Below are 26,582 nucleotides of genomic sequence, written 5' to 3'. Positions count from 1 at the left end.
ATTCCTAGATAATGTCTACGACGTAGTCAGTAACGATTTTTTTCGCAATTCACCGTTCGGTGCAACTCCAGGGATTGAACGGTTCGTTGCCACAACCTTTCGTGATCTAACCTTTGCGTAAGTGTTTAGAGCCGAGGTTAAGGTAACAATAGTCAAGTAGTACAATTGCTTCAAAATTATCTACAATTTCCAGACATTTGGACCCCTAATTCAACAAAATTATGGTGTCCTTTATGAAATAATACACCTAGCGTATTACTTCTTCCTTACTTGTTTTTGTTAAATGTTTAGAGTAGAAAGATCATTAAGAAATACAACTAGAAAATAGTTCCAAAGAAATTGAATCCCAGTTCTCTCAGACCTTTCGTCGATATGTGACGTTCCTAATCAATAAGAGGTGAATACTACAGTTGATTTAAAATAATCTGAATTGTGATGCAATGGTTGCGCTCGCAGTGTGACCAATGTTAGTCCCAAATAGGATCTGAGTGAGGGTCCCACAGCTCAATCAACTGCACAACTGTAGTCATTTGAACACAACTGTTGTCATTTTGACCCGATTGCGTACCCATGCTTCTAGCTATAGGTGTAGACAGTGAGGAGTACCCATGCTAAATACTGAATTTGGCAAATACATGTGACCTGTGAATGACCTGTGATGTGCCGTCATCTTTATTTCACGTAGATTCATTGAAGACGACATCTCGGGTCCAACTGGATAATTTCTTCGCATAATGACGGTGCCAAAGTCTGGATGGATATAGTCAGATCAAAACGAAGAAACACGGTGCAACTGCGTCAGCGGTTGCGCTCGAAGCGGCGCGGTGGAGGTCCCCCTTTTATCTTTCCCGCTACACTCTTCCGCTCCGCTTCGAGCGCAGTCGCTTACGCAACTGGACTCTGCTTCATGTCGTTTGACCCTACCATAGTCATTGGTTCTGAACGTCTAAACCTACCTACTTTACTCACTTTCTTAATTACGACTTACTTTCTTTTCTGGATAGCGTTGATGTCGGAATGTCAAGCATTTAAAGTGGTACATATATCCTTGGTAATCATCCATTAACAAAAATCATTTCTACATCAGCTCCTTTCCTCATTTTTTTTTTCAATTGATTCGTACCTAGATAGACACTTTGTCTGTTCACTTGTTTCATATTTGTTCTGGTCTTCCTGTTTTTTCTGTGTTGTCGGTTGAGTTGTTGGAAACGGACGAACGAAACGTTCTCTCAGCTTCTTTTTTTTCAGTCGCTGATGGCAGATTCAGTGCAAGGCGACCGAAGACCTCTACTGAGACTTTGCACGCTTTGCCGACGGCAGGTCGCTGGAGAGGCTGCTGATGTGGATACTGTTGACAAGCCGTTTGAGTGTGTTCTGTGCTTTGGACTTCTTGACCAGGACTATATTGAAGAAGTATGTTTGATTGCAAACGGGGAACTCACTTTCCATACCTATATTTTCAATATCCATGTTTTTCTTTTTTCTGTGTGGCTTTTCGAGTCGGAAGAGAGCTCTTTTGGCTGATTTGTCGGTGAGCTGAAGTTGATAGATCTGAATACGCATTCCTCTTCTTAAAGTTCATGATTCTTTCGCGAATTTCCGTAACGGATCGCTCACCTTGTAGAGATGTACACGAAGTGAGGCATTAGCATTTGAAATGTCGGCGTTTCTACATTTACATCTCCTTTTGTAGGTAGCTCAGGCGGTTGGAAAATCGCTCGAAGAATCACCTTATGATGCTTCTGCATTCACATTGGCACTAAATTTGCCAATCTCGCAAGTTCTCCGCGAAACAATCATAAAACGCTCGCGGCCCGACCTCAATGGTATATTGGTCTCTGTGCCATATAAGATCAGATGTATAGACACTTATTTGCCAAAGCTCCGTCAGGTATGTTGAGATTAATAGTCTTTAGTAGAAGTGTTTATATGTGAATCCTCAGAGATTATTCTGTTTTCTGTGTTTTTGTATAATTTTCATAATTTCATTTTCGTTCAACTCTGTTTTCATTCACCCTGTTATTAGTTGTAGTAAAGGAGCATTGAAATTCAGTAGCACCAGAATAAAGTATCTGTGTTGTGACCAGGGGTCGTGTTTCAGAACAGACATTTTTCCAACGGTGCTAAATCAATCAAACTCTGTTTCCAGAAATCTGGTTTACGAGCAGCCCTTGCTTCTGATCTTCAGCTGACTATTACTTTCGAAACTGAGGAGTTCACTAACTACGACACAAAGTTCCTTCTCGATAATTTTCCAAACGATTTTCAACAGTCAAGGAAAAGGAGATTCCAAGAGCAGACCGATTCTCAACCTTTTACGAAAATCAAGGTGGAACAAATGTTGACGCGAATTAAAGAGGATGTGGCGAAGTAAGTAGTGGTTTCAATTCTGTTGTGCATTAAAGGCACCACCCCACGAATCTGGGGTTGTACGGATTTCAGGTGTGCAGTGCCTATACGGGGTCGTAGATGATGGACAGGAGGGTGATTCCGTCCGTTTCTTCCTAATCCCCGTAAAAAACGGCTCGGAAGGTGCGGCTTCCGGCGCGCTATTTTCTACAACGAGTTCGATTGGAGCGTGCCAGCCTTGTGCACGCGCCGCATCTTCCGGGCTGTTTTTTTTTACGGCAATTAGGAAGAAATGGACGGAATCACCCTCCTGTCCATCATCTACAACCCCGTATAGGCATTGGACACCTGAAACCCGTACCACCCCAGATTCGTGGGGTGATGCCTTTAATTAACTGCTGTTATCCAGTGTAAATGAAATGAGAAATGAGAATCCAGGCGAAACTTTTAAAAATTTCTCACGGTAAAAAATTTATTGACTAGTACGAATCCTTCCAAAGAGTAGTTGATTAGACGAAACGAAACTACAACGTTCATTCATTTCATAGTAACTCTCACAAGGCTTTCCTTCTCTATTGGTTTACTCATAGAGAGCATGAGCTTTTCGAATGTTGGCTTTGCATTCTTATGTTCTTATTGGTAACTTGTTGGTATTTTTACGTCCTTTCATAGATATAGCCCTATTGTATAATCGCTTTCGTTTTAGGAAGTACTTACTCTCGTCGGCAGCTCGTTCTTGCTCTTTCTCAATCGCATTCGAGCGAAATCCAGTGTTTATTGCCGGACGATATTGTAAATATTCCCGCTCTCTACCCCAGTCTCCTTGGTCAGTCGAGGACAAAACTGCACCAAAGGATCCTGGACATTCGGTAAGCTTACGTTTTCTTTCGGTGCTACAGAGTTCCAGGTTAAATATCACCTCTAAGGTTTCTGAAAAAGTATGTGGGCTTATGAAAGATATGTTCTGCGCCTCTGATGCTCGCTTCGTCGCTTCAGGAAGGGAGGATTTGGATGTACGTATGTTGGGCGAGGGTCGTCCCTTCATGGTCGAGCTGCGCAATTGTCATCTTACATCGTCACTATCCGGGTGAGTATCTGGTAATATTGACTTGCTGAACGATTCCCCGCGTTTTCTTCCGATATCTAGAGATTATTCTGAAAGTAATTGAAAGAACCCCCGGCTAATCAATCAGATGCTCCCCTGTTCTGTTTATTACAACAGCCGTGCTGCAGAAAATAAGTTTGTAGTGACACAGTGAGATCATCAGTCTAGTGTTGGAGATCAACTTTGTTTTTGAAGCGAACTCCATGCGGATTGCTTGGATGTGGCTAGAAAAGAACGAAATCCGATGGAGCAAGATCCGGCAAATACGCTGATTGAAGTAGAACTTCCTTGTTGCTACTTTTACTTCTCGTTAACTCTCTAACAAAATAACTTGTCGGAAATCTCCTTTCTCCTCAACCAGAAGACCATTTAGATAATTTTTAGCTCTCAAATAACATATTTATAATTCGGCATAAAACTTTAAGAAGCATTTGATAGGTGATGTTAAAAGCTACTAAATGACAAAACTATAGAAGTGTTTTTTCGCCAAGAAACTGTCGAAACAAAACTGCTTGGAATTTTGCGCCAACGCACCCCTCTAACTGAGTATATAGCTAAACTTAGTTCACCTCAAAAATTTGCTTTGCAGAACGAACTACTTGGAAACTTTGCGGAACGTTGAATCAGAAATTAATCGTTTGCAGCCCGACATTAAGTTGAAGTATTTGACGAGAATCACAAAGGAAGAAGCTGAACAGATTAGCACCGGTGAAGAAGGTGAGCAGAGAATGCGCTTTTAACATCATTAATATAATTCTGTGAAGCTGATAGTGTGGAATAATCTTAAACCTAAGTGAAATCCGATCTGCTATGTATGTGAGGCAATAGACTGGGATTGTTAGAGGGAATCATTTTGAGTCATGTTCCTACATCTGCCATAGCCTGGAAAACTGAAGATGAATGTAGTCTGCCGTCTTCCTCTCTGGTAGTATCGAATGTGCTGAGGTACCGTCGATCCACTGAAAATCAGTAAACCGTCACTACGCTGTGCACGAATGTAAACGGGTCGCCACTGTGTGCGATAGGCGATTCGACTCTGCTCAAGACCAAAGAAGTTTTTATGCTTAAAGGCATCACTCCACGCATCTGAGGTGGTACGGATTTCAGGTGGAGTATTCTTATAAGGTATAGTGGATTATATAGAGGAGGGTGATTCCGTCCATTTCTTCCTAATTGCCGTAAAAACGGCCCGGAAGATACGGCTTCAGGCGTTCTGGCGCACTATTTTCTACGGGGAGTTCGACTAGAGCGCGCCAGCCTTGTGCGGCGCCGCATCTTCCGGGCCGTTTTTTACGGCACTTGGGAAGAAATGGACGGAATCACCCTCCTCTCCATAATCTACTATACCTTATAAGAATACTCCACCTGAAATCTGCACCACCTCAGATTCGTGGGTGGCCTTTAAGTTGGTAATTAACCGATTAAATCCAAAACAAGTAGTGAAGGAAAACCTACAAGTTTGCTTATCTCTATGATTACGAAGTGAAGTCAAACGCATTTTAAAAGGCAAGCAATGTGTTCTTTATCACTGGCAGGATATTTGATAAGTCATGCCCGAGATCAGCTGATCATTCTTTCGCATTCCTATAGTTTCGTACGTAATTGGGAGATAAACAAATGCAATTGCAACTTTGATTGCAAATTAGCCTTTTATGATGGTTAACGGGCTCGTTTTTTGCAACCTGGTATGTTATTTTCTAGAAAACAACTTGAGCAATATAATATCCATATAATATACATATAATTTTGATGAGGAAAAAAAAACCAACCCGGACCAGTTATAGAGAACACTATGACGATATATCGGTGAATCAGGCACTGTAAAAAAATTGAGAAAATCTCGAAATTGAAACCTATTGAAGACTAGAGGGATGGTTGCTTAGAATTCAAAATCGACTTTGAAAGAAAAGTTGTTGATAAGGCATTCGACGAGCCGTCGACCGTTGGCAGTAAGCTGCGTTTTGTGCAACTTTTAATTAGTGCAGTTACTTATTTGCTACATCGCATTCTTTACCAACGACTCCTATTTTGTGTTGCTGTCGCAGAATTTTATTCTGAGGTCTTGATGTAGACGAGATGTGATGGATTTCTCTTTATTCAACATTTTAGGCTCCGACGAAGTCGAGGATACTGAAACCTTAACAGCACATCACCTTGTAGACTCATCGTCTCAAGTAGTAATATAGACCAAAACTTACATCAAAAGTGTGTGCGAATCTATTCTCATTGAAAAAGTGACTTTTGAAATCTCGTGCTTTTGGTTGATCAGATTTTGTTTTGTGCGTGCTTGATTTCTCTACAGAGATCTGCAACTTTTCTAAGGAAGCGGGTAACTAGTCAGAATGTGTAACTGGAACAACTCTCCTCTCAGTAGACCTCCTCGCGCTTTTCGTTGATTGATTCTCATTGTTTTAACATTTTTATAAATGTTTTATACGTGAAATACGTCAGAAGCGCTATTTAACCTATCTCCGTGCTTTGTATCTGACCTGTCCTTAACCAGTCGAATATTCTGTTCCAGATAAACGAAAGTGCTACGTAGCATACTGCTACAGCACATTACCATTGACCGAGGAGACATTCTCTGCTGTGGCGAAGCTAGCTCCCGTTGATGTTATTCAGAAAACACCAGTTAGAGTTCTCAAGAGGAGATCATTGTTGGATCGCCCGCGAACAGTGTATAACATGGAGATGCTTCCGATTGATAGTCACCATTTTTTGTTAAGGTTTGTTGGTTTAGTCCCGTCAAACCGGCTACGATTCTTGAACTGTTCTTTTCATTCTTTTTTTTAATTTGTGTCGTTGTTGTGGGATGTTGGACTAATTTTACACTTTAGTTTTTATTAGGTAGGCGAATAGCGTAGGTGTGATAGGGATGAGTGGGACCCTCCTCAGGTGAGGGGAGTCTACCTAATGTGGTGCAGTGCAAGTGATGAGGATTAATTCGCCGAGAGTCCTTTCGCTAACCGTCCAGAAGTGAAGGAGGTCCCCTCACCAACCCTCCAAAAGTGAAGAACATCAAAGCATCGGCTCCGACTATCGCATGTATCCGAATAAGCCCTTTCACTTTTTCTTAAAAGCTACTCAACATTGAAATGGGAACTAATATGTCGTGTGTTAAAGTGTAGGCTTACTACTTTATAATCCTTCTTGTTTATGGCATTTTTAAAAAATGATCGAAATTTACACAGGAATATCTGAACTATAACTCGAGAAAACTAGGCAGCCTCGACACGTGCGTTTCTATTACTAGAGCGCGGGAACTAATGCGGCTCAGCCACCAAGAAAAGATTGTGCAGTTTAGTAAACCCTTCTTCATAGACTTCTCATAGGTTTCTTATAAAGCCACGTTATGATGATAGAGAAGCTGTGTCAGGAGCTCCAGTTTTTTCCGACATTTTTTTTCTAAATTTCATCTAATTTTTACAACGTCATAAATAAAAGCGAATGAATTACGAAGGTAATAATTACAATGGTATATTACTTTCCGTGAAAATTCTTTCGTTTAACGTTAAAGCGTCTTTGAAATAAAAAAGCGAAGGAACTAATTCACCAACTGAATGAAATAGCATAATGAAGGGAGTCCCTTAAACAAATAAACACCTTTTGTTAAATTTGCCATGCGCCTCTTTCCTTTTAGTAATCACTTTGAATTTGCAAAGTATCATGAACTGTACTAATTGTATTTATTCGAAGATTACATATTTTCTAGGGTCATTCTTCAATGAAATCTGGATATTTAGGCTCGAAACACAAGCTGGCACTTACGTGAAAGAATTCGTTCATGGTGATTTTGGTAGGACGCGACCTTCTTTGGCTGAACTTCTAGGTGTAGCAAACGGTGATGTCGATATTCTTGATCTCGATGTTGAAAAAGTTGACTTTGAATGGCCTCTTCCAAAAAGTGTACCTGTTGTGTTTAGGTGACGAACTCACTAGAATAGTTAATTTTGTTAGAAGCTAATTGTTTTGTTTTAGTGTCTGTATTTATTGATATTGTTGTATTGCAGCAAAGTCTATCTACAATGTGCGATGTCTTTGAGATATCTCCATTTTCCCAATTATGACATAATGAATAATTTTTGTTATTGTCGTTTTCAACTATGTTGTGTGATCAGTTACCATAGGTAGAACCCACTTCTCACAGTGCAGTAACTGGCTATTTGTAGTTCCGGCATCCGTTAATTTTCATCAGCAGTTCAGCACGAATTTATCAACGAAGAGTTAGAGTGATCGAAGTTTTGTCGTTTCTTGTTGGTTTGTTTTTTGTTGTTTTTTTCATCTGTTTGCTTTTTTGTAGTTTTTCTTCGATAAATGTAGTCTGAGGTTTCTTGTTTCATGTTGATTCTGGTAAGATCCGCATCTTTTTCATGGTTATTTAACGAAATAGAACATTTACTATGGGTCCCATTCAGACGTTATTGTTTGAAGGGATGTCTTCTGCCACCGTCATGATGGTGGCCGAGAAGCCACTTCTTGCTGATTCAATTGCCAAAATTCTTTCGAACAATACTGCTTCTAAACGGAAAGGTAGTGTTAAATTATACCAGTTTGTTCAATGGTATGAGTAATGCGGTTTTCTAGATGTGCGTAAGTTTTAATCGACTTTTCTTTTTTTCTGAGGATCAGTTGTAAGGCATTCGAGTCTTTTGCTTCGGTCTGGCGTGCTGAGTCACATTCTATCTTCCATTCTCTTTCTCTTTATACTCATCCTATCTAGGAATTCTATCTTTGTTCTGCTTTTGATCCGGAATTCCATTTTTGTTGTGCTTCTGATCCGTCCCATTCTTTACATTAAAAAAAAAACTTCTTTGGGAACTACTATTGGTTTTTATCAGAAATCATCATCAACATGGTTTGGAGAGCATATTTTCACTGCAGATATTTGCATTTGTAATGAATAAATGAGCGTTATGTAGAAATTATTTTTGTCATCATCGGATTCTACAATATTCAGAGCAGTGTGTTCAGCATGTTGTGCTTGATTATAGAGAGCGAAAAACGTAAACTTCTACGCAGGAAATCTAAAATCTCCTCGGCAACGCTTCGTCACTTGTAGATAATTCTGATTTTGTAACGTTGTTTTGTCTCTAGTAGCTCACAGATCTGAGGGTTGAGATCTCCCCGATTTCGGTACTCTTCGTTTTAGTCTCTGTGAGTCAGCACGACAGGAGCACTAGTTCAACTTCTCAACCTTGTTATCGGACTCGAAGTCAGCCACTATGCTAGTCACCGAGTCAGAGATTTACGAATACACTTTGCACAGTCCCCGTCAATCTTTTTGTTCCCCCTGGTTGCGACGACCACCATATGTTACCACTCTGCTGTATTATATTAGATTCTTGATTTCTAATCGGGCACTCGTGCCAGCGACGATTGTAAACTGACGACCAACGGAACAGAAATTTCAGTTATTGATTTTCGAAGATCGCTGAGATGATTTTCCTATGTTCGTGCTACATGGTGTCAAATTTTCGCTCCACTTTTCTCGAGTATGAGCTTGTCGTAAATACGGTCGGACACGACTGATTGATCGTGATTGGCATTGAGCATCTTGGAATTATAATCCAGAACTGGAACTGCGACTTCCGATTGCGAAGAGGCGAGAGCCACCGACCCACAGTTCTACATCCGACACAGTCGTAGATCGAGATCAGTTGACCGAATGGCTCTGCTCCTTAGTAAGCTTTTTAATAGAGTTCATAAGAGTTAACCAATTATGATTACTGTAGACGCTGCAGTTCCTAAGATATCAGCAGATTTTGCTTAGCAGTGTTCTTTGTGGTGCTTAAGAATACTCATACATTGTGAACTGCAACAATTAAATTATAGTCACTATTTCAGCCGTAATCACAACCTTACATTACAATATGACATGTACGTAAAATTCGTGATATACTCCAAGAAATCGTCCTATCCCTTCCCCCCCAAAAAAAATCCCGTCGCTCTGCAGCATGGTTACTGGGTCGCTGACTATGTACCATTCGTTTCGGGTTACGAATTTTCGTAACCCGAAACGTAATGATACGAATTCCGTAAACAGATTTTTATGTCTAGTGAGATAGTATAGAGAAAATAATTTGGTAATGGAGAAAAACGTTCTTTGGTCAGAGAGATTCTTTCTTAGCATTGTTCAATACCGGGGCGGATGAAATGCAGCTGTGAGAGGTTTTGAGGAGGCTTCGGTGTCGATAATTTTGAACCGCTGTATTCCAAGCAAACCTAGCGTTGCTGCGCGAAAAGCTCTGGAAGCGTTTTGGATCCGCTCCAAGAGCCAAAAAATGAATCATGAAGAAGAATCTCTCTGAAATATGCGGGAGCTGGCTCTCTATTCAGGGCTGCTTGCGATTGCGCTAGCTCACCACGGACACCTAGCAGCTACATCATAGTCCTCTAGTCCCAAGGTACTATTTGAACGGATAAATCACGCTCGATTTCATCCTCTCAAGCTCTAGAGAAGGTGTACTTCATTGCTAGGTGAATTTGACTTTCTTTTCCGCAACTCTTTTACTGTCGTCTTCTGTATTTTACCACCATCACACTGGCATAGGTGCGATAGGGGGTAGCTGGACCCTGCTCAAGCGAAGGGGTAGGTCATATAGTGCAGCTCAGGTGATGAGGATCCGTTCGCGAATCGTCCAAAAGTGAGAGGGGTAGGAGCAAAGGCTCCGACAATCGCATGTATGCTCGCCGGTGGTGTTTGCAGTAAATGTTTTTCTTTAAAAAAAAAGAGTTCATGGATTTTCCAGTGGCCTTCGAAATCGCAACGAACATCTCTTAAGATCTGCGCTAAGGTTGTGTAATGAATACCTGGTTGCTAAGACTACTGATGATGCACTAAGCGTGATAATTGACATGAACTATGATTCCATTACGATTAAAATCTCGTTTTTTGTAGTTCTGTTTTCTTCAACCTCTTTTTCCCGAAATTCTTGGAGTATTTAGTCTGATCTGGAGTACGTCCGTTAGTTCTCTATTTTTTATTTATTTCATCTAGTTTTCTTATTTGATCAGTCCTTTCCAAGAATATTTAATTATTCTTTTTTTTTAATTTTGTTTCTCAGCAGTTCTGTGACTTCTTTGCACGCTCTTCTCTTTCTTTGATTTGTATCCAGTACAGAAACATTTATTATCACAATTATATGAAAACTATTGATTTTTGAATGGACTTCTACAAATTTTTCACCAGTATCAGATCTCACCCGTGATCTAATGTAAGATTTTTCTTCAAGTTCAGGTCGAAATGGAGTTTGCTCCGTAAGCGAATATAGAGGTCAATTCCAAGGAAAACCTGCCTTCTTCAAGGTACTTACATATTTCTCCGTCTATTCTACTTTCTGATCTCCTAACGAACGTTTAGGTCACGAGCACATGTGGACACGTAATGAGCCTCGATTTCCCCAGTAAATTTAACAATTGGGAGCGCGTAGATCCGATGGAGTTGTACACGGCTCCTACCAACAAAATTGAAGCGAATCCGAAGATGCACATGAACGACGTAAAAAAAAGCAGTTGCATGCAGTAGGCGCCAAATGTGTTCGACCGCTTGAGAGCAATGAGCCTTCGATTAGAGGAGGCCAGAGAGAAGAAAGGGATCTGCGTCAAGAGATGGACCGTGGAATGCGGCAAACGCGTGGCGCTTATGCTGTTGAACACATCCGGCGAATGTATTTTTTTTTATAGTGGAATTAATTGCTGATTCAGTATCTGGCCTTCGAAGCGAAAGGCGCCGACTACCTCGTTCTGTGGCTCGACTGCGACAAGGAAGGAGAAAATATCTGCTTCGAGGCAGTTCCTATATTTTGTCTTGATTTCTACTATACTTTTATGCTACTACACGATAATTTTATATCCACTGCTTGCGTATTACAGGTCATTGATGCTGTCAGCAATTCTATGAAGCGGCCTCGGGATGGCGACTTCATGAAAAGCGTCTATAGGTTTGCGTTTCTGGCAAAATTAAAGAGTTTCTGCAGCTTTCGGCTCATCTGCTCATTGTAGAGCACATTTCTCCGCCATCACCGACAAGGATATCAAAGCCGCTATGCAAAATCTTGTGCGTCCCAATCGTAACGAAGCGATGTCCGTAGACGCTAGACAGGAGCTGGATCTCCGTGTCGGTTGCTCATTCACTCGATTCCAAACGAAATTCTTTCAGGTTGGTGTAGGATGTGATGAGTTTGTTGCTATTTCTACTGCGGTACTTCTCAACTTCTGGCTTTATGAAATTGAAATTTGTGCTGAGAACACTGGCGAAGAAAAAAGGGAAAAATTAAATGCTAATCTGCAAAAGTTATTAGGATCAATGTTCAAATTAAAAACGTATAATTCGATAATCAGTGGTATAACTCACGGAAAAGTGAACGATCTGGATGAAGATCTGCTTCCGACTCCGACTGGAAACATTCATTGACACGGAGGAAGAAAGCCCATTCTCTAGTTCTTTGGTGGAGTTATTTCTTTTTTTTTCTAAGTTGGAGATTTTACGAGGTGAAAATATGGGAGGAAACTATGGAATTCGAGCATGTCGTGCAAATGTGGAGGTGGTTTTTTTTCTTAGTTTCAGAACACTCACTTGAGAAGATGTTTTAGATTATTCTGATAATTAGTTCGTTACTGTTGAAGCACATTGTCGGCTACGCTTACAGGAGATAGTGAGAGATTTCAGCTCCTCTTGGATGTTGTAATCTTGTGTATTTCTTGTTGTCGTCACAAATTACTACATACTCGGGGAAATGCTTCCTTAAATTCTTGAGATCCACACCGTCTCTCCATAGCATGGTGTCCTTGGGTGATGATGGTGGTATCTATGGATAAGCTTGGAGAAATCCTAGCAAAGGTTTTCACTCCGTTATGATTCTGCAAATTTGCGAAAGATTTCACTTATTCGAATTTCGAAACTACCGTCCCGTATATTTATCCATGATAAACAAGGATCATATAAATGAATAAATGAGTGGATGAAATCAACGATAAATGTACAAATATCCAAAAGCTAGTTGCCGCTTATGATGTGAAAATACGCAAAAGTGTGTTTGTTCGAGTATGGATAGTCACTTTTATCCCGGAAAATCTTCAGAATAGTGAGTGAACAAATGGGAATACATTGATGATGACGATTTTGATTGTTAGCTGAATGAAGAAATGTTTCAGAATAAGTACGGAGATTTGGACAGCACTGTTATATCGTATGGACCATGTCAGACGCCCACTCTGGGGTTCTGCGTCAGTCGTCACGATCAGATCACACACTTCAAGGTTTTATTTTTGTCTTCCATTTCTCTGCATCCATAATTTCTTGCTTTCTTTTATTCTACATCGAACACCAACTTCTTGCAGCCCGAACCTTACTGGCTACTGCAATGTGTGTTTGAAACCGCAACAGGATTGCTTGTTCGACCCGAGTGGAAACGAGGTAGAATATTCGACAGAGACGTGGCTCAACTGTTCTTGGATCGTGTCAAAGTGATCTTCCATATTTTCTTTAGTTTGCACGAGCGCATAATATGCCTTTTAGAATGCGGGACGAGGAGCTGTGACAGATGTGAGCACAAAAGAGGGAAGAAAGGAGCGACCGCTGGCGCTTAACACTGTGGAACTGATGAGAATCGCAAGTAGCGCATTTGGTACGTGTATGTTGCTGTGACTCGTTGTTGTGACTTATTTCTTGATCTTTCTGTCTATTCTTCCTTAATTTTCTTTTAGAACATGTTTCTTTTGTCAGCGAACAATCATTGAGAAGAAATGAAACGTCAAGAAATAAATAATTCCTTTCTCTTAATCGTTTGTTACTACACACCTAAAACAATTCGTCATATAATAGGGTTGAAACGACATGAATCTCGGTGCAGTTGCGTAAGCCGTTGCGCTCGAAGCGATGCGGCGGAACGTAAATCTAGGGAGAACCCTTGCCTACATCACTCCTCACTGTAGTTCGCGGTGGTCCCACCTCGACCCTAACTGCTATCTCCGTCGCGCCGCTTCGAGCGCAGCCACTCATGCAACTGCACCGTGCATCATGTCGTTATGTCCTTGCTGGAATTCCTCTCGACCTAACGATTCCCCTTCTGACAGTTAGTTCACTATCTGGTCCATTCCAACATTTGATTTCTTCTCCCGGCCAATATCTAAGACTCTTCTTTCAAGGACTGAGCCCTGCGACAACGATGAGTGTGGCTGAGCAGCTCTACACTCAAGGCTACATCTCCTATCCAAGAACTGAAACCACAGCGTACTCTGCCAATTTCGACTTGAAAGGAACTCTCCAACAACAGTCGAACAATTCAAAGTGGGGAGACGTCGTGAAAAAGGTTTACCTATTCGGTACTCCTCATGAGTGTAGCTCCTTAACTCCGGAGTGAAACTTCAGGTTCTGAATGAAGGTATTCGGCGGCCTCGTGGTGGCGAGGATAAAGGTGATCATCCTCCTATTACACCGATGAAACCTAATAATGGGCAACTTTCTGGAGGTGAGTCAGGCCAGTTTCCTGAGTACTTCTTTCATACCAATCCTGGTAAAATTGTTATTTTGTAGGAGTAATCCGAATCCGATAGCTTTGCAGCCAACCATATCGTTATAATCAGACATTTTTTTCAAGTTATGTTTATGATGTGTCCAAAAGGCTCTTGACTCAATCTATGTACTTTCTCTTCATGAAATTAGCTTCTTTGATTTATTCGTTTTTAGTCATTGCAGCGTCAATTTTAATTCGACATTCAAATATTTCAGAAGAATAGAATTTAAAAAAAATTGGATAGTGAAAGTTGGTGACTTTCTCCAATCAGATTTCTTCACTCTAATGATTTGCAGACATGGCTCGAATTTACGACTACGTTGTTCAGCACTTTGTCGCGACGTTGATGGGACCATGTATCTTCGATGTGACTACTATTGTGTATGTTGTTATCTTGCCATATCCTTGATGTTCCTTATTTCATCTCATAATTGCAGTATTTCTTCTGGAGAAGAGTCATTCACATTGACTGGCAAAACGTTGAAGGATCCAGGTTTTACGGAGGTCATGACATGGTTGAATGTCGACGATTGTGAGAAGCTGCCACCACTTGTCCGTGGAGATCAACTTTCGCTGAAGTACGGAGAGTTTCTTGCGCTACATAACCTCATATTTCTTTTTTTGTTGAAAACTTAAAACAGCCATCTGTTTTCAGTTTTCAATAAAAGTTTTCAACAAACAGCTTTCATTTCAGTCATTGTTCATTTTTAGAGAAGTTTCCTTGGCTGCTCGTGAAACATCTCCACCGGGTTATCTAACTGAATCAGAGTTGATATCATTAATGGAAAAGCATGGAATAGGCACGGATGCCTCAATCCCTGTGCATATAAATACCATCTGTCAGAGGAACTATGTTACTGTAGGTTTCGTAAGGGCAAGGTGTGAACTGTGTTTGGGAATAATAATAAATTCCATACAGGTGGAAAGTGGTCGACGATTGGTGCCAACTCGTCTTGGAATCTCACTTGTTCATGGATATTGGCGAGTAGACCGTGAACTTGTGCTACCAACTATGAGAGCCGAGGTAGAAACACAACTCAACCTCATTGCGCAAGGGAAAGCGGACTACCATGCAGTGAGTAGACAACTTGTTCCATGTTTTTAAAGTCCGTAAATGAATTTCATGAAATTTGGGAGCTGGAACTTCCTGTGTCGAAGAGCTGGATTAGAGGCATCACCCCACGAATCTGGCGTGATATGGATTTTCACTGGAGTATACCTATATCGGATTGCAGATTATGAATACGGGAGTGGTTCCGCTCTTTTCTCCCTGTGTCCCTGTAAACAAACGGCTCCGCAACGCTGTTTCTTAAGACGTCCTGTATTGGAACGCGCCAACCTTGCGCCCTCCCCCCTCCCTGCGATTCGTCGAAAATCCATTCGGACAACACCCCAATACGCAATTCATTTCACTCGACGAATCGCAGGAGGGGCAGGGTCAAACGTGGCGCGTTGCAATAGAGGACGTCGTAAGGAACCGCATTCCGAACCCGTCTGTTTACAGTAATGCAGCGAGAGATGAGCGGAACCACTCCTGTTTTCACAATCTGCGATCCGATATAGGTATACTCCAGTGAAAATCCATATCACGCCAGATTCTTGAGGTGATGCCTTTAAGTCTCAGGTTTTAAACTAATTTTGAAATCGTAGGTCAGAGACCATGCGCTTGAGATGTTCCGCCAGAAATTTGTGTACTATGTCAAAAATGTAGGATTGGTCGATACATTGTTTGAAGGTGAGTTTTTTCTTTCGTTCCTTAATTAACTTCAAAAAAGACTTCTACTGGCTCTGACTTGACATGGACTACGGTGAATGACTGCTTTGAAGCCACAGTACTCTTTAAAAATACAGTGTGCATGATCCTGTGCTTGAAGTTGCACTAACGAGATCAAAAAAAAAAAGAAGACTGAAGTTGATTTACGCTGGGCCATTAGCAGGTCACATCGTGTTACTTCCCTCATCTCCCTCTGGTTATTTTTCCCTTTTTCTACTCGTAGACTTCTTTTTTCCCTTATCATACCTCATACATCAGGCGAACACAAATGCAAAAGGCAAACTCAATTGTTTGAATTAAAATAAGAAGGATATGTTGAGCAAAAGAGCAGCGACCTCACAAATGCTTTATCTATCCAACATATATTCCGGTGAAAAATTTCGCATAGAGTTCTGACAATTTTAGGAAGTGTAATAGATATAAAAAATTCAAGTAGGGATTTCGAGCTGAATTGTGTAGGCATCTGATAGCTTTGACTTGAGGTGTCTTGCTCTAAATCCTAAGAGTCTGCTCTAATTTTACCTTGAAATTTGTGGACTATGTAATTGTAGATACTCTGCGTTGTTTTCAGTTCTAGAGCAGGAGCATATGTGAATAAATTGTTGCGTCTGAAAATTCATAATCCTGGGCATCCTGAAAATTTTTTTTTGTTGCAGATGGTAGTCTATGGCTCATTTTGAGGACGGGACTAATAGCTTTTTTTTTACAAGATGAAGGAATTCATTCCTACACGCTTTCAATCCTTCTTGTTGATCTAAGCATCTGTTCTTTGATTCGCTAGAAGAGCTGATGGTAGATGTTTAGTGTGGAACTGTTTTTCTCTCGTCCAACTTCGGTGGGACCCTTCATCATATAATTAATCATTCAAGAAATTTTGAAATTTCAGCCTCCTTCACCTCACTGTCTGAATCCGGGAAACCATTCTCCCGTTGCGGAAAATGTAGAAGATATATGAAACTCGTGGCTACAAAACCGCAACGTCTATTTTGTTCAACGTGCCAGGTATTTTTTTTCAAATCAACTACTTATCTTTTGCTTCATTATTTGCTCGGAGCAAATTTTGAAAATTTATCTTGTTTTCTCATCATAGGAAACATACTCTGTGCCGAACGCGAGAGACGGAATTCTTCGCCCATTCGGTGAAAAGAAGTGCCCACTTGACGATTTTGAGCTAGTGTACTGGAACGTGCGTTCCTGCTTGATGCACATTTTTCAGCGATCAGTCATTGCCTGTTTCAGGGTTCTGGAGGAAAACTTGCACGAAGTTTCGCGCTCTGTCCCTTTTGTTACAATAATCCACCCTTTGAGTCAATGAAAGAAGCAGAAGGGTGTTCTAACTGTCCTCATCCAGCTTGCCCACACTCATACATGTGAGACTATTTTAATGCTATTCGTTGTGAGAAAAGGCTCCGTACTTTTGTTGCCAGGAACTGAAATAATGCAGAGTTTCCAGATCGTTCGTTTACTTTGTTATTATGCGCACAGCTGTGGTCATTTTAATCGGACTGTCATACCGCTGTTGACAGTCACTGCATAACATCATAGAAGCGAATTTTTTAAAGCATACACATACATAAGTCCTTCATTTTTGGTTGAATTTTAAAGACGTTCCCGAAAAATTTCGAAAGCTTATTCTCTAGAAAAAAAGCGAAACAATTTCAACAAAATGCGGAATCTGAGACAACAGTAACACCCAGAGATTTCAGTTTGTCTAACGACTACAAATTTTAACATTTGTGCAAGCGATGAGATAAAAAGCGCGGTTTGGATTCCAGTACTCACACAAGTTTAGATGGTTCCTCCATCGGATGATTTTTTTCCCACGCCGATAAATGTGAGGAGTTACCTCGTTGGAAGAACTGAAGTTCCTGATTCTGAGTTTTGTAAGGCTTCTCTCGCTCGCTCGTTCTCTGCTATTCTTAAAACCTCAGTTTTGAGCCGTTCCCGTCGTGGAATGAATTCTAAATCGAAAACGTACATATACGCTGCCTTCGACACCTCTTCCCCCGTGCCGCTCCCGCCTCACTTCATCCTTGTATCGTCTCGCGCTTATGGCATATTGTGGCACATGGTGGCACGTCACAAATGCCAACGAGGAAATCTCGTCCGGATTAGGATGTCCACGACTACGCGACCCGCTGTGAGCCGCGAATACGCAGATTCGACCATTTGAACCGTCAAATTATTGTTAATTTAGAGCGACCCAGAAAAAAAAACCAGGCCTGACTCACTTATTTTTCGTTACTATGCAGGTTCAATGGACTCGACGTGGTGACTAGAAGTGGACTAGACTTTGGAGGTAGAGGGTGCGTACAATGCTCCTGCTGAAGAAATGAAAGGGAGTTTAAACGAAAGTTCAACGAGATCTACGTAGGAGAATTATTATCTCTTTAATCAGTGGGAAGTCGGAAGCACAGAACTCTGAACCATCGGGAACGATGTGTCACACTGCTAACAGGTCCCACGCCCAGAACAGAATCACGTGGATTGAAACGTGTCATCAAAGTCCAAGAAAATCTGTTGAACAAAGGTCTGATGTCGTCGAGTTCCCAAAATCAGATGCTCGTTGGATTTCGAATTTTTTTCAAGTGCAGACATTGAAAAATGAAAATTACTTTCATTAGTTTGATCTGGTATGGAAAGCGTATATTTCAATATATTTTTGGACAACTTTTTTTCTGAAGATGGTGTCGGGAAAAAGACATGAATTTTGAAGAATAAATGTTTTCAAAGATGAAGAGGAAATCAAGTACCTGGAGATGTTATGTAGAAAAGTAGAATTGCAGAGGTGAGAATGTTAGAGTTACATGCAAGTTGCAAATTTTTTCTTCACTTTAATTTTCAACGATTTTCGACTTATCTAATAGGAAGAAGGGCGTTCACTCGCTCAGATCACCGTTCCCATTTACATTTATTTTTTCAGAAATTGAATGTGAATGGGAACGGTGATCTGAGCGAGTGAACGCCCTTCTTCCTATTAGATAATTAATGAAATTCATTTTATTTCTCAGAAATGTAGCATTTTTCGACATGAAATGAGGATAGGATATTTTTCACTGCACTAAAAATATATACTTAGATACTTAGATACTTAGATGGCCCGTCTTCACTGACGTGCGGGCCCCAGCATCTCTTCCACTCGTTTCGTTCCCTCGCCATTGTCATCCAAGATGTTCTCAAGCTTCGTGAGTGACGATGACGAGGTCCTTGAGCCGTATCCAGCTGAGCTCTCAGCTGGTCCATCCGTGCAGCGAACACGTCACTCCATCTCGTTGGCGGTCTCCCTCGGGGCGTTTAGCGTCCCTTGGGATCCACTCTAGCGTTCTTTTAGTCCATCTATCGTCGATTCTTCTCATGATGTGACCGGCCCATCTATGTTTTGCTTTCGATACATATTCCGCTGGGTCGCGAAGACGGGACATTCCTCTTAAGTCGGAGCTACGAAGACCGGCAAGGTGTTGTGTGCGCCGGTTAAACTTCAGGAGACATCTCTCAAGGGCTCTGTGGGTAGTAGTTAGCTTCCTAGACGTGGCAGCGGTCTCTGCCCACTTCTCCGCTGCGTAACAGAGTGCTGGAAGAATGGTCAAGTCGAACAGATGGGCACGAAGATCTTGGTCCGTCACTTGGTCCGTAGCATCACTGACGGCTGTGAATGCTGCCCATGCTGCTCTCATTCTTCTATTCAGTTCTTCCTTCAGTCGTTTTCCATGTTCATAGAACGTCCAGGTATACGTATGACGGAGTTTCCACGATTTGGGAGCCTTCAGTTGTACTCTCCGTCCTCGCAGTGCGCGTTCTTCATGAACTGTGTCTTCTTTCTGTTTATTCGTAGTCCTATTCTCTTCCCTGCTTCGTTCAATTCGTTGAGCATCGTTTCTGCTTCATTGGTACTGCTCGAAAAGAGAACGATGTCGTCCGCGAAACGAAGGTTCGAAAGAAATCTTCCATCAACACGTATGCCCCTTTCTTCCCAGGATAGTGATTTCATTATCCATTGCAATGCAGCCGTGAACAGCTTCGGCGATATAGTATCGCCTTGTCGTACCCCCTTTCCAATGGGTATGGTGAGAGGGCGGTGGAAAAGCTGTATCCTAGTCGTGCATCGTTCGTAGCAATTGGCTAATGTCCTCACATACGACGCGTCCACACCTTGATCGACCAGCGCTGACAGTATTGCATTCGTTTCTACGCTGTCAAGGCTTTCTCATAGTCGACAAGGTTAGAACTAGGGCAGGCGGTATTCCCGGCAAACCTCTATGACCCTCGACACGGTCTGGATGTGGTCCAAGCAGCTGAACCCTTGGCGGAATCCAGCTTGTTCTTGAGGCTGGGCTTCATCCAGCGTCCTAATATGCGTGTGAGGATGACCTTGGTGAATACTTTGTATAACACGCTCGCAAGCATATCGGACGGTAGTTCCGAAGGTCCTCTCGGTCACCTTTCTTATGGATAAGAACGGTTCGCGAGGTCTTCCACTGGTCTGGGATCCTTTCTTTCTGAAGATAGGATGTCTGCGCTGCTAAGATTACATGAAGCGGATGGCCACCAGCCCGAAGAAAGTCTGCGGTCCGGGGCTGTGCAGGTTTCATGCTCTTGATAGCGACTCGTACTTCCGAAGGGAGAATCCGTTGTGGAGCTTCGCCAGTGTGGATGATTAGGCTTGACACAGGAGTTGATAAACGGAAAAGGTTCGAGTAGAACCTCTCCGTAATGATTTCCATCTCACGACGAGAAGACGTGCGAGTCCCGTCTTCGCTCAGCAAGGTTGCTAGCGGAATATTATATTCGCGGAGATCCCTGCGGCACTTCTTTAGACTCGTTCTTCTTTGTGCTGCTTCTAGAATCTTCTTCTGCCTGTACTTCAAAGATCCTCCTGCAACGCTTTTCTGCAGTAGTGTTTGCTACTAACCGCTCAATGTGCGATGCATTCGGATCAAGCCTCAAGCCCTTCTTCTTCCTAACAATTCCTTGGTGGTCTTCGAAATTCGATCCAGTTTGTCGTGCGCGACTTCGAGGCACGTTCAGCACAGGCTCGTAATCCTCTGAGCAGCATCTCGTAGTCCACGTTTGGGTCCTCCTCGATGTGCCAGTCACCTTGGGACGGAGTCCTCGAGTACGCAATCGTCGTAGACGACTCTTTCTCCTTCGTTGCCGATAGACATGTTCTTTTCCATCGTGTGGCTAAGTCGTATTTTCGCACGAAGGAGACGGTGATCAGAACCACTACAAAGGATGGTACTACTGAGACGTCAAGTAGACACCACCTCCGGTTGGTGAGTATGTGGTCGATCTCCGCACGAGTCGCGCCATTGGGCGATTCCCATGTCCACCGACGATGATCTTTTTCATGAAAAGAGAGTTCCCATGAAAGAGGCGAGCGGCGGACAACAGCCTGGCGAGACGATTGCCATTTTCATTCCGGTCCCCTAGTCCAAATCTTCCAATCCTGTATTCCTCTTCTGTGGCCTTTCCTAGTTTTGCGTTGAAGTCTCCGACAACGAACTTGTAAAAGGACTTCTCGTTGTGGACTACTTCCTCCAGCTCCTCGTAAAACGCGTCCAATTCGGAATCATCAGCTGCTGATGTTGGTGAATAGCAGTTGATGATACTGATGGATTTTTGGCGCAGAGGGCGGAGGCGAAGAATGGCCAGACGAGGTGACAGGATCTCGTGAGAATCGACGAGATGGACGACAGATGGGTGCACAACGAAACCAACACCGCCTACATTTCGCGACGGAACCTTCTCTCCACGAATGACGAGTGTACCGTCATTCATCTGTCGTACGTCGCTCCTTCTGCACTTGGTCTCCTGCAGAGCAATCACGTGAAATTTGATACGCTCTGCAGCTCCGAGAAGGGAATGCAGGTCGGCGTCTTTGGAAACTGTTCTCGCGTTGTAAGTACACAGTCTGAGACAGTCTCCATGGCGAGTCGTGCGTGTGTCGCCTTGGTCCAGAATCAATGACGTCCTGAGCAACCTGAGATTTGATCGCCTCTCACCGGTCGCCATACCGTCCGACGTCTGAGACGGCAGGGCCCAGTGTGCAGGTACTGAGGCAGTGAATATGCTGGAGTGGCAAAGAGACTTTCCCCCAACCAAAACACCCCCCCCCCCGCGACTTTTCTTTCCCCCACCCCCCCCCCCCCCCCCCTAAAAAAAACAAAAAACCCCCCTACAATTTTTCAAAAAAATGGTTAATTTTTTAATTTTTTTTTTTTACTTATCTTCCCCTTCCAAAAAAAAAAAAAAGAGGGTTTTTTCAAAACCCCCTCCCCTTTTAAAACCCCCCCCCCGGAAAAAAACCCCCCCCCCCCCCCCCCCCCCCCCCCCCCCCCCCCCCCCCCCACCAAAAAAAAAAAAAAAATTTTTTTGGGAAAAATATATTGCTATAGCAAATTTGTACAGGCGCGGACAACCTGCTTTTGTTCACAGTATGGAGCCCTTGTAAGATCCATACCGCTGGGAAATCTTGTGGATTTTCAAGGAAATCGATGAGTGATTAGTGATTGATCAGTTTAAGCGGAAACTAAAGGTAATGTTTGCAAACACGTTCGATGTTGGGTTTTTGGCGAAGTTTTAAGGATGTAAGCGAGAACGGGAAGTACCCTTTTCGAACTGAGGAGTTAGGCATCAATTTACCCTCCCTACGTGGCAACTCTTTACGCCTTTAGAAGTGATGAAACAAAAGTGCGTAAATAGGATCACTGTTGAAATCCTCTCCGTGATGCAACACTTTACATCCGTACTAGTGATACCACTTACTTTACAAGGTTTTCTTCCGCCCATTCTATGGTTGTAAAAAGTTATATCGTCTTTTAAACTGATACCTTTTGGTGCTCGTGAAGACTGTGATTTGTGGATTTGTACTGTGTTTTTGCTGTCATTTGAACAACATTCTAAACTCTGTCTATTAGAAGGAAGGACCTGCCCTCCTTACTGCTATCTGTTACAAATTTGAAACCATTTGAATCCTAGGGGCGGGTAAAACACTGTCGATTTGAAGTCCATTGTGGCCGCACGGTCGATGTTTCGAAACCCCTCCAGTGCCAACCAGGCCCTTCATCTCTCTGAGGTCTACAATTGATACCAGACTTGTCGGGGAGGATAAAAACATAGGTTTGATTTCCAGCTGCCCCCGCATGCCATTCTGTAGGATAACACGAAAACGAAAACGAAAACCTCAACGATTACGAATTGCAATAAAACGCGTGTCTCTAGTGGATTGATACGCCAGTGACTTTATCCTTTTTATTTGCGTCCTTACCGTATGCTTGCGCAATAATGCACAGAGTGCATGCCAAGCGTGCATTACGGTACATTGCTAACGAAACACACTTCCACGCTATTTATTGTTATATCCTTCGCTTTCGTGACAGTACTGTTACAACAACGATCAAAGTTGCTGTACTTCAAATAAAGTATGTCCTCAAAAAAGGTATTGGTTAAATTTTTCCTGATTTAAATTATGATATTTTAAATAAAATGTAATTAGATGGTCTCCAATTGACTTTCTTTTCTTCAGGACAACTGGCGTATGCGGATGCTTACAAGAGTGCGGTGGTACGCCGTCATTTACACATTCCTTCGTACAGCTGAGACTTTAGTTGTATGAGGTTCAGGTGTTATGGTATTGGATCCTCAATCGCATCCAAAATGGAGACTGACATGTAACAAATGTCCATCTGTGGTCGCAATGTTCGAAGGGGCCCTGAAGTTCAGGGTTACGGAGGCGTGTTGTGCTGAATGCGACGCAAAAATTGTTTCCGTTGAATACAAGGTGAGCGCTGTAGATTACTGGAGTTCTTGAGCGGATAATCCTTTCAGTTATCCACAGGAGGTATCACTACACCATTTCTTATGGAAATGGCTCTTACTCTAGTAGTACTAACTAAATACGACACACTAGTGCCTCTTAGCGGGCACTCGAAAAGGTAGCGGTTGGGGAACATTCACCCCTTCAATCCAGCATATCGCGAAATCGACGACGTTGGAAAAAAAGGAGCATCATCACCATCAGTGCTGCCGAGTAATCCGGAAGAAACGCTTGAGAAACACTTCTGTCTGCACCGGTCCCCCTACAGTGCGACGTGTTACGCGACGGAAAGCGCATCACCCGACTAATATAACTCAGGTAGGCAGTGGAAGCTCCTCAATCACTATCACACATGTGTTGCGGATTACCAGCCTTCTACTCAATAGATGGCATCCTTGGGTGTTCGCTTCAGTCGCAATTATGTCTCGTCATGTGAGCTAAATTTGAATCTCGATTCCAACCATATATCCAACGAATTTGGAATTTGCTGCAAGGATTTCGGCTATTCTGCTTTAAACAGGAGAAATGGGTATCTCTTTAAAGAAATCTTACATTCGAAGAAGCAACTGATCGCAATAGGAAGACGAACCAAAATTCTTCGGTTATGTAAGAAAAATTCGATGGCATTTGCACGTTGAAATCTTTAAAGGCAATATTAAGTGAAATTTTTGTTGGGTCTTAACCGCTTGTAAATAAATTTCGACACGCACTTCGTATGTATCACAACCATAATTCAAAACATTCTCTACGAATTCAGGAACCAAGAGGAGCCAGGAGCATTAGAAGTTTTCGTTTACGCGACAAATTAATTCCTTACATTTGTGCAAGTGATAAAATTAAAGAACGTAAAGTGAATCTCACCATTCGTAGTTCAGTGAGTCGCTTGGTAAAGTAACTTCACCAAAAATTTGCTTTGCTATTTACTGGATCCTATTTAATACCGGAGAGAACCAACATCAGAAATTTCCTCGAATGGTGCCTTTAAGAAACTCGCTCAACAACGACCAACATTGTTGCGCCATGAGTATCCGCAGCCGATTCGATCTTTCAAAACAGTGAAGTAGCGGTGACCCTCTGAGCATTATTGCATAGGTGTAGCAGCCTCTTTTGTAGCACTCCCCTTGGATGTTTATTTATTTATTTATCTGTTTATACGCTCAGTGATATGCCAAAAAGGACATGACAAGGACAAAATTTAAAACAAATACAGTAAGTACGTACTGGAAGGACAGGAAAAAAAGAATGCAACGAGCAGGGATCAGCTCTGTGTGCGATTCTGGCCTAGTATTTAGTACTGAACGGCCATCCAGACTTAGATCACCTAACTTTTTTCAGTGCTAAAAAATTACGCTGAGAAATTAGAATACACCCCATACTTCCAATTACTAGATATCTGGGATTCTTGGGAGCTGAGTGCATCTGGATACAGAATCACAGGCAACAGTAATGGGACACACGAAAAACAACAAGAGAAAACGCCCAGGTATTTATTTTGACAATGCTGATCTTTTGTGATGAGTTAACTGGCATTTATGCTAAAACTCTGGCAAATTTGATGGTCTCCGAAAACAGGGTGCGAAAGTAAAAGCGCTCACATCGTAGAGATACCGTAGTTTTGCTACCATTTCCCATAATATCTTTACACTCAGAGTTTATGTTGAAAGCGTTAGCTTGGCTGGCTCGGTCACCCAAAAAAAGTAGATGCAAATGTTGCGATACTCCTGAAATCCTCTTTAAGGCACCTATTCCGGCCTTAGCGTCGACGTAGCTGAAGCGTAAAATGATTGCTATTGTTCGATTCCTTCCGGAAGCACCAACGAGTTTGACTTCAGTTCAAAATCGTAAGAGTTTATGAACGCAGTTTATACGATTTGGGGCCAGCCGATGGAGTACGTGAACGTTTTTAATCTCGGATACAAGTCTAGCATCGCTTTATGGATCCAGAAGCAGGGAAAACTCGGTCGATCTCGGATGGTGTCGAACTACACATAAAAATCTATTCAAAATTCAAGTTACATATCTGCTTCTGTCCTGGAATTCTGAGGAGTACATTAGGAGTTTTGAAATTCTACAAACAGATTTATTTATATCGGCTATTTGCAGGATAAGAGTCCTCTGCCGGACGAGAAGAACACATTCAAAGGATGCATGTTCTGTAGCGAGACTGTTAAAGGATTGGTGAATCTGCATCATGCATTCCGCAACGAGGAGGATCAACAGCGACAAATGTTCCAACGAGGTCGGGGACGAGGAAGGGGGCGTGGGCGAGGCCGAGGTGCTTCTAGAAGTGGCAGGGGAAGATGAATAGTTTGTATGTTGTTGAGTTTTTTGTAGTTGACCTCGAAATGACGTGTTTTGCATTCTTTTTTCTTCGTATGCTCACAGACAACAAAATTCTGAATTTTTATTAATTTAGTTATTCATCAACACCTATGCATTGTATACATAAGATCGGTTATGTCAACAATAACGTCAATCAACCAAGTTTACTTTACAAACATACAGTCGCAGTGAAAGTATGCCTTAACTGGATAAGTTCACTCTCTTGAAGAAGATTACCAGATATCATCAGATTGCACATGACACATCCGAAAGCACTACTTCTCCCTCACCTACTACTGCACACGTTCTATCGTTGAAAGAAGAAATACCTAACAGAGAACTTGAAGAAGAGTAAGTGAGCATGGTAAGTGAGGTGTTTCGTGTTCGAATGCGGGTCCTACCGCTGGTGGTAGGGCATGAAAGACAAGTGGGAGGAGACAAAGGATGAGTAGGAATGAAAAACAGTTGAATCACATTTAGGGGACGCAGGCGGTAAGTACCGTGTCCCTACGGCTACGGCACACGAAAATGAAAGACAAAAAGGAGTGGAAGATAGTGTACAGTAGCAACGCAGCGGATCTATGGCACCAGCAGCCGTACGCACTCGGCAGTGGTAGATGACAACTCGGGGTAGAAGGCAACGAATAAAGCATAAACATCAATCATTACATACAAAAATTGAGGATAAGACTAAGGGCAGTG

General features: G+C 42.3%; 2 protein-coding genes across 5 annotated transcripts; one reads left to right on the top strand and one right to left on the bottom strand.

Moving 5' to 3' along the window:
* Nucleotides 1-1,254: 1,254 nt before the first annotated feature.
* Nucleotides 1,255-26,446, top strand: RB195_019569 (uncharacterized protein; the record flags this gene model as incomplete). Of its 4 annotated transcripts, XM_064187481.1 has the most annotated exons (27): nucleotides 1,255-1,413; nucleotides 1,694-1,891; nucleotides 2,150-2,370; nucleotides 3,056-3,218; nucleotides 3,276-3,436; nucleotides 4,044-4,171; nucleotides 5,976-6,180; nucleotides 7,198-7,360; nucleotides 7,870-7,984; nucleotides 10,692-10,759; nucleotides 10,815-10,952; nucleotides 11,159-11,242; nucleotides 11,327-11,394; nucleotides 11,456-11,612; nucleotides 12,608-12,712; nucleotides 12,794-12,919; nucleotides 12,972-13,080; nucleotides 13,601-13,764; nucleotides 13,824-13,923; nucleotides 14,265-14,349; nucleotides 14,406-14,546; nucleotides 14,680-14,827; nucleotides 14,888-15,043; nucleotides 15,619-15,703; nucleotides 16,629-16,744; nucleotides 16,833-16,928; nucleotides 16,982-17,116. In XM_064187481.1, the coding sequence occupies 27 exons, from the start codon at nucleotides 1,255-1,257 to the stop codon at nucleotides 17,114-17,116; spliced, it is 3,594 nt and encodes a 1,197-aa protein (XP_064043362.1). The 4 variants fall into 4 exon arrangements, with proteins under 4 accessions (XP_064043362.1, XP_064043363.1, XP_064043360.1 ...); XM_064187478.1 differs by lacking the exons at nucleotides 1,255-1,413; nucleotides 1,694-1,891; nucleotides 2,150-2,370; ... (3 more) ...; nucleotides 5,976-6,180; nucleotides 7,198-7,360 and adding exons at nucleotides 23,268-23,305; nucleotides 23,365-23,522; nucleotides 25,662-25,862 and having other exon boundaries at nucleotides 7,855-7,984; nucleotides 16,982-17,112; XM_064187479.1 differs by lacking the exons at nucleotides 7,870-7,984; nucleotides 10,692-10,759; nucleotides 10,815-10,952; ... (14 more) ...; nucleotides 16,833-16,928; nucleotides 16,982-17,116 and having other exon boundaries at nucleotides 7,198-7,381.
* On the bottom strand, nucleotides 18,973-21,754 carry RB195_019570 (uncharacterized protein; the record flags this gene model as incomplete). Its single annotated transcript, XM_064187482.1, has 6 exons — nucleotides 18,973-19,560; nucleotides 19,995-20,110; nucleotides 20,181-20,596; nucleotides 20,652-20,784; nucleotides 20,837-20,983; nucleotides 21,073-21,754. The coding sequence occupies 6 exons, from the start codon at nucleotides 21,752-21,754 to the stop codon at nucleotides 18,973-18,975; spliced, it is 2,082 nt and encodes a 693-aa protein (XP_064043361.1).
* Nucleotides 26,447-26,582: the final 136 nt, after the last annotated feature.

Source organism: Necator americanus, chromosome II (genome assembly GCF_031761385.1).
Source record: "Necator americanus strain Aroian chromosome II, whole genome shotgun sequence".
In the NCBI taxonomy this organism is placed as follows: Eukaryota; Metazoa; Nematoda; class Chromadorea; order Rhabditida; family Ancylostomatidae; genus Necator; species Necator americanus.
This window is presented reverse-complemented; position numbering and strand designations above follow the sequence as displayed.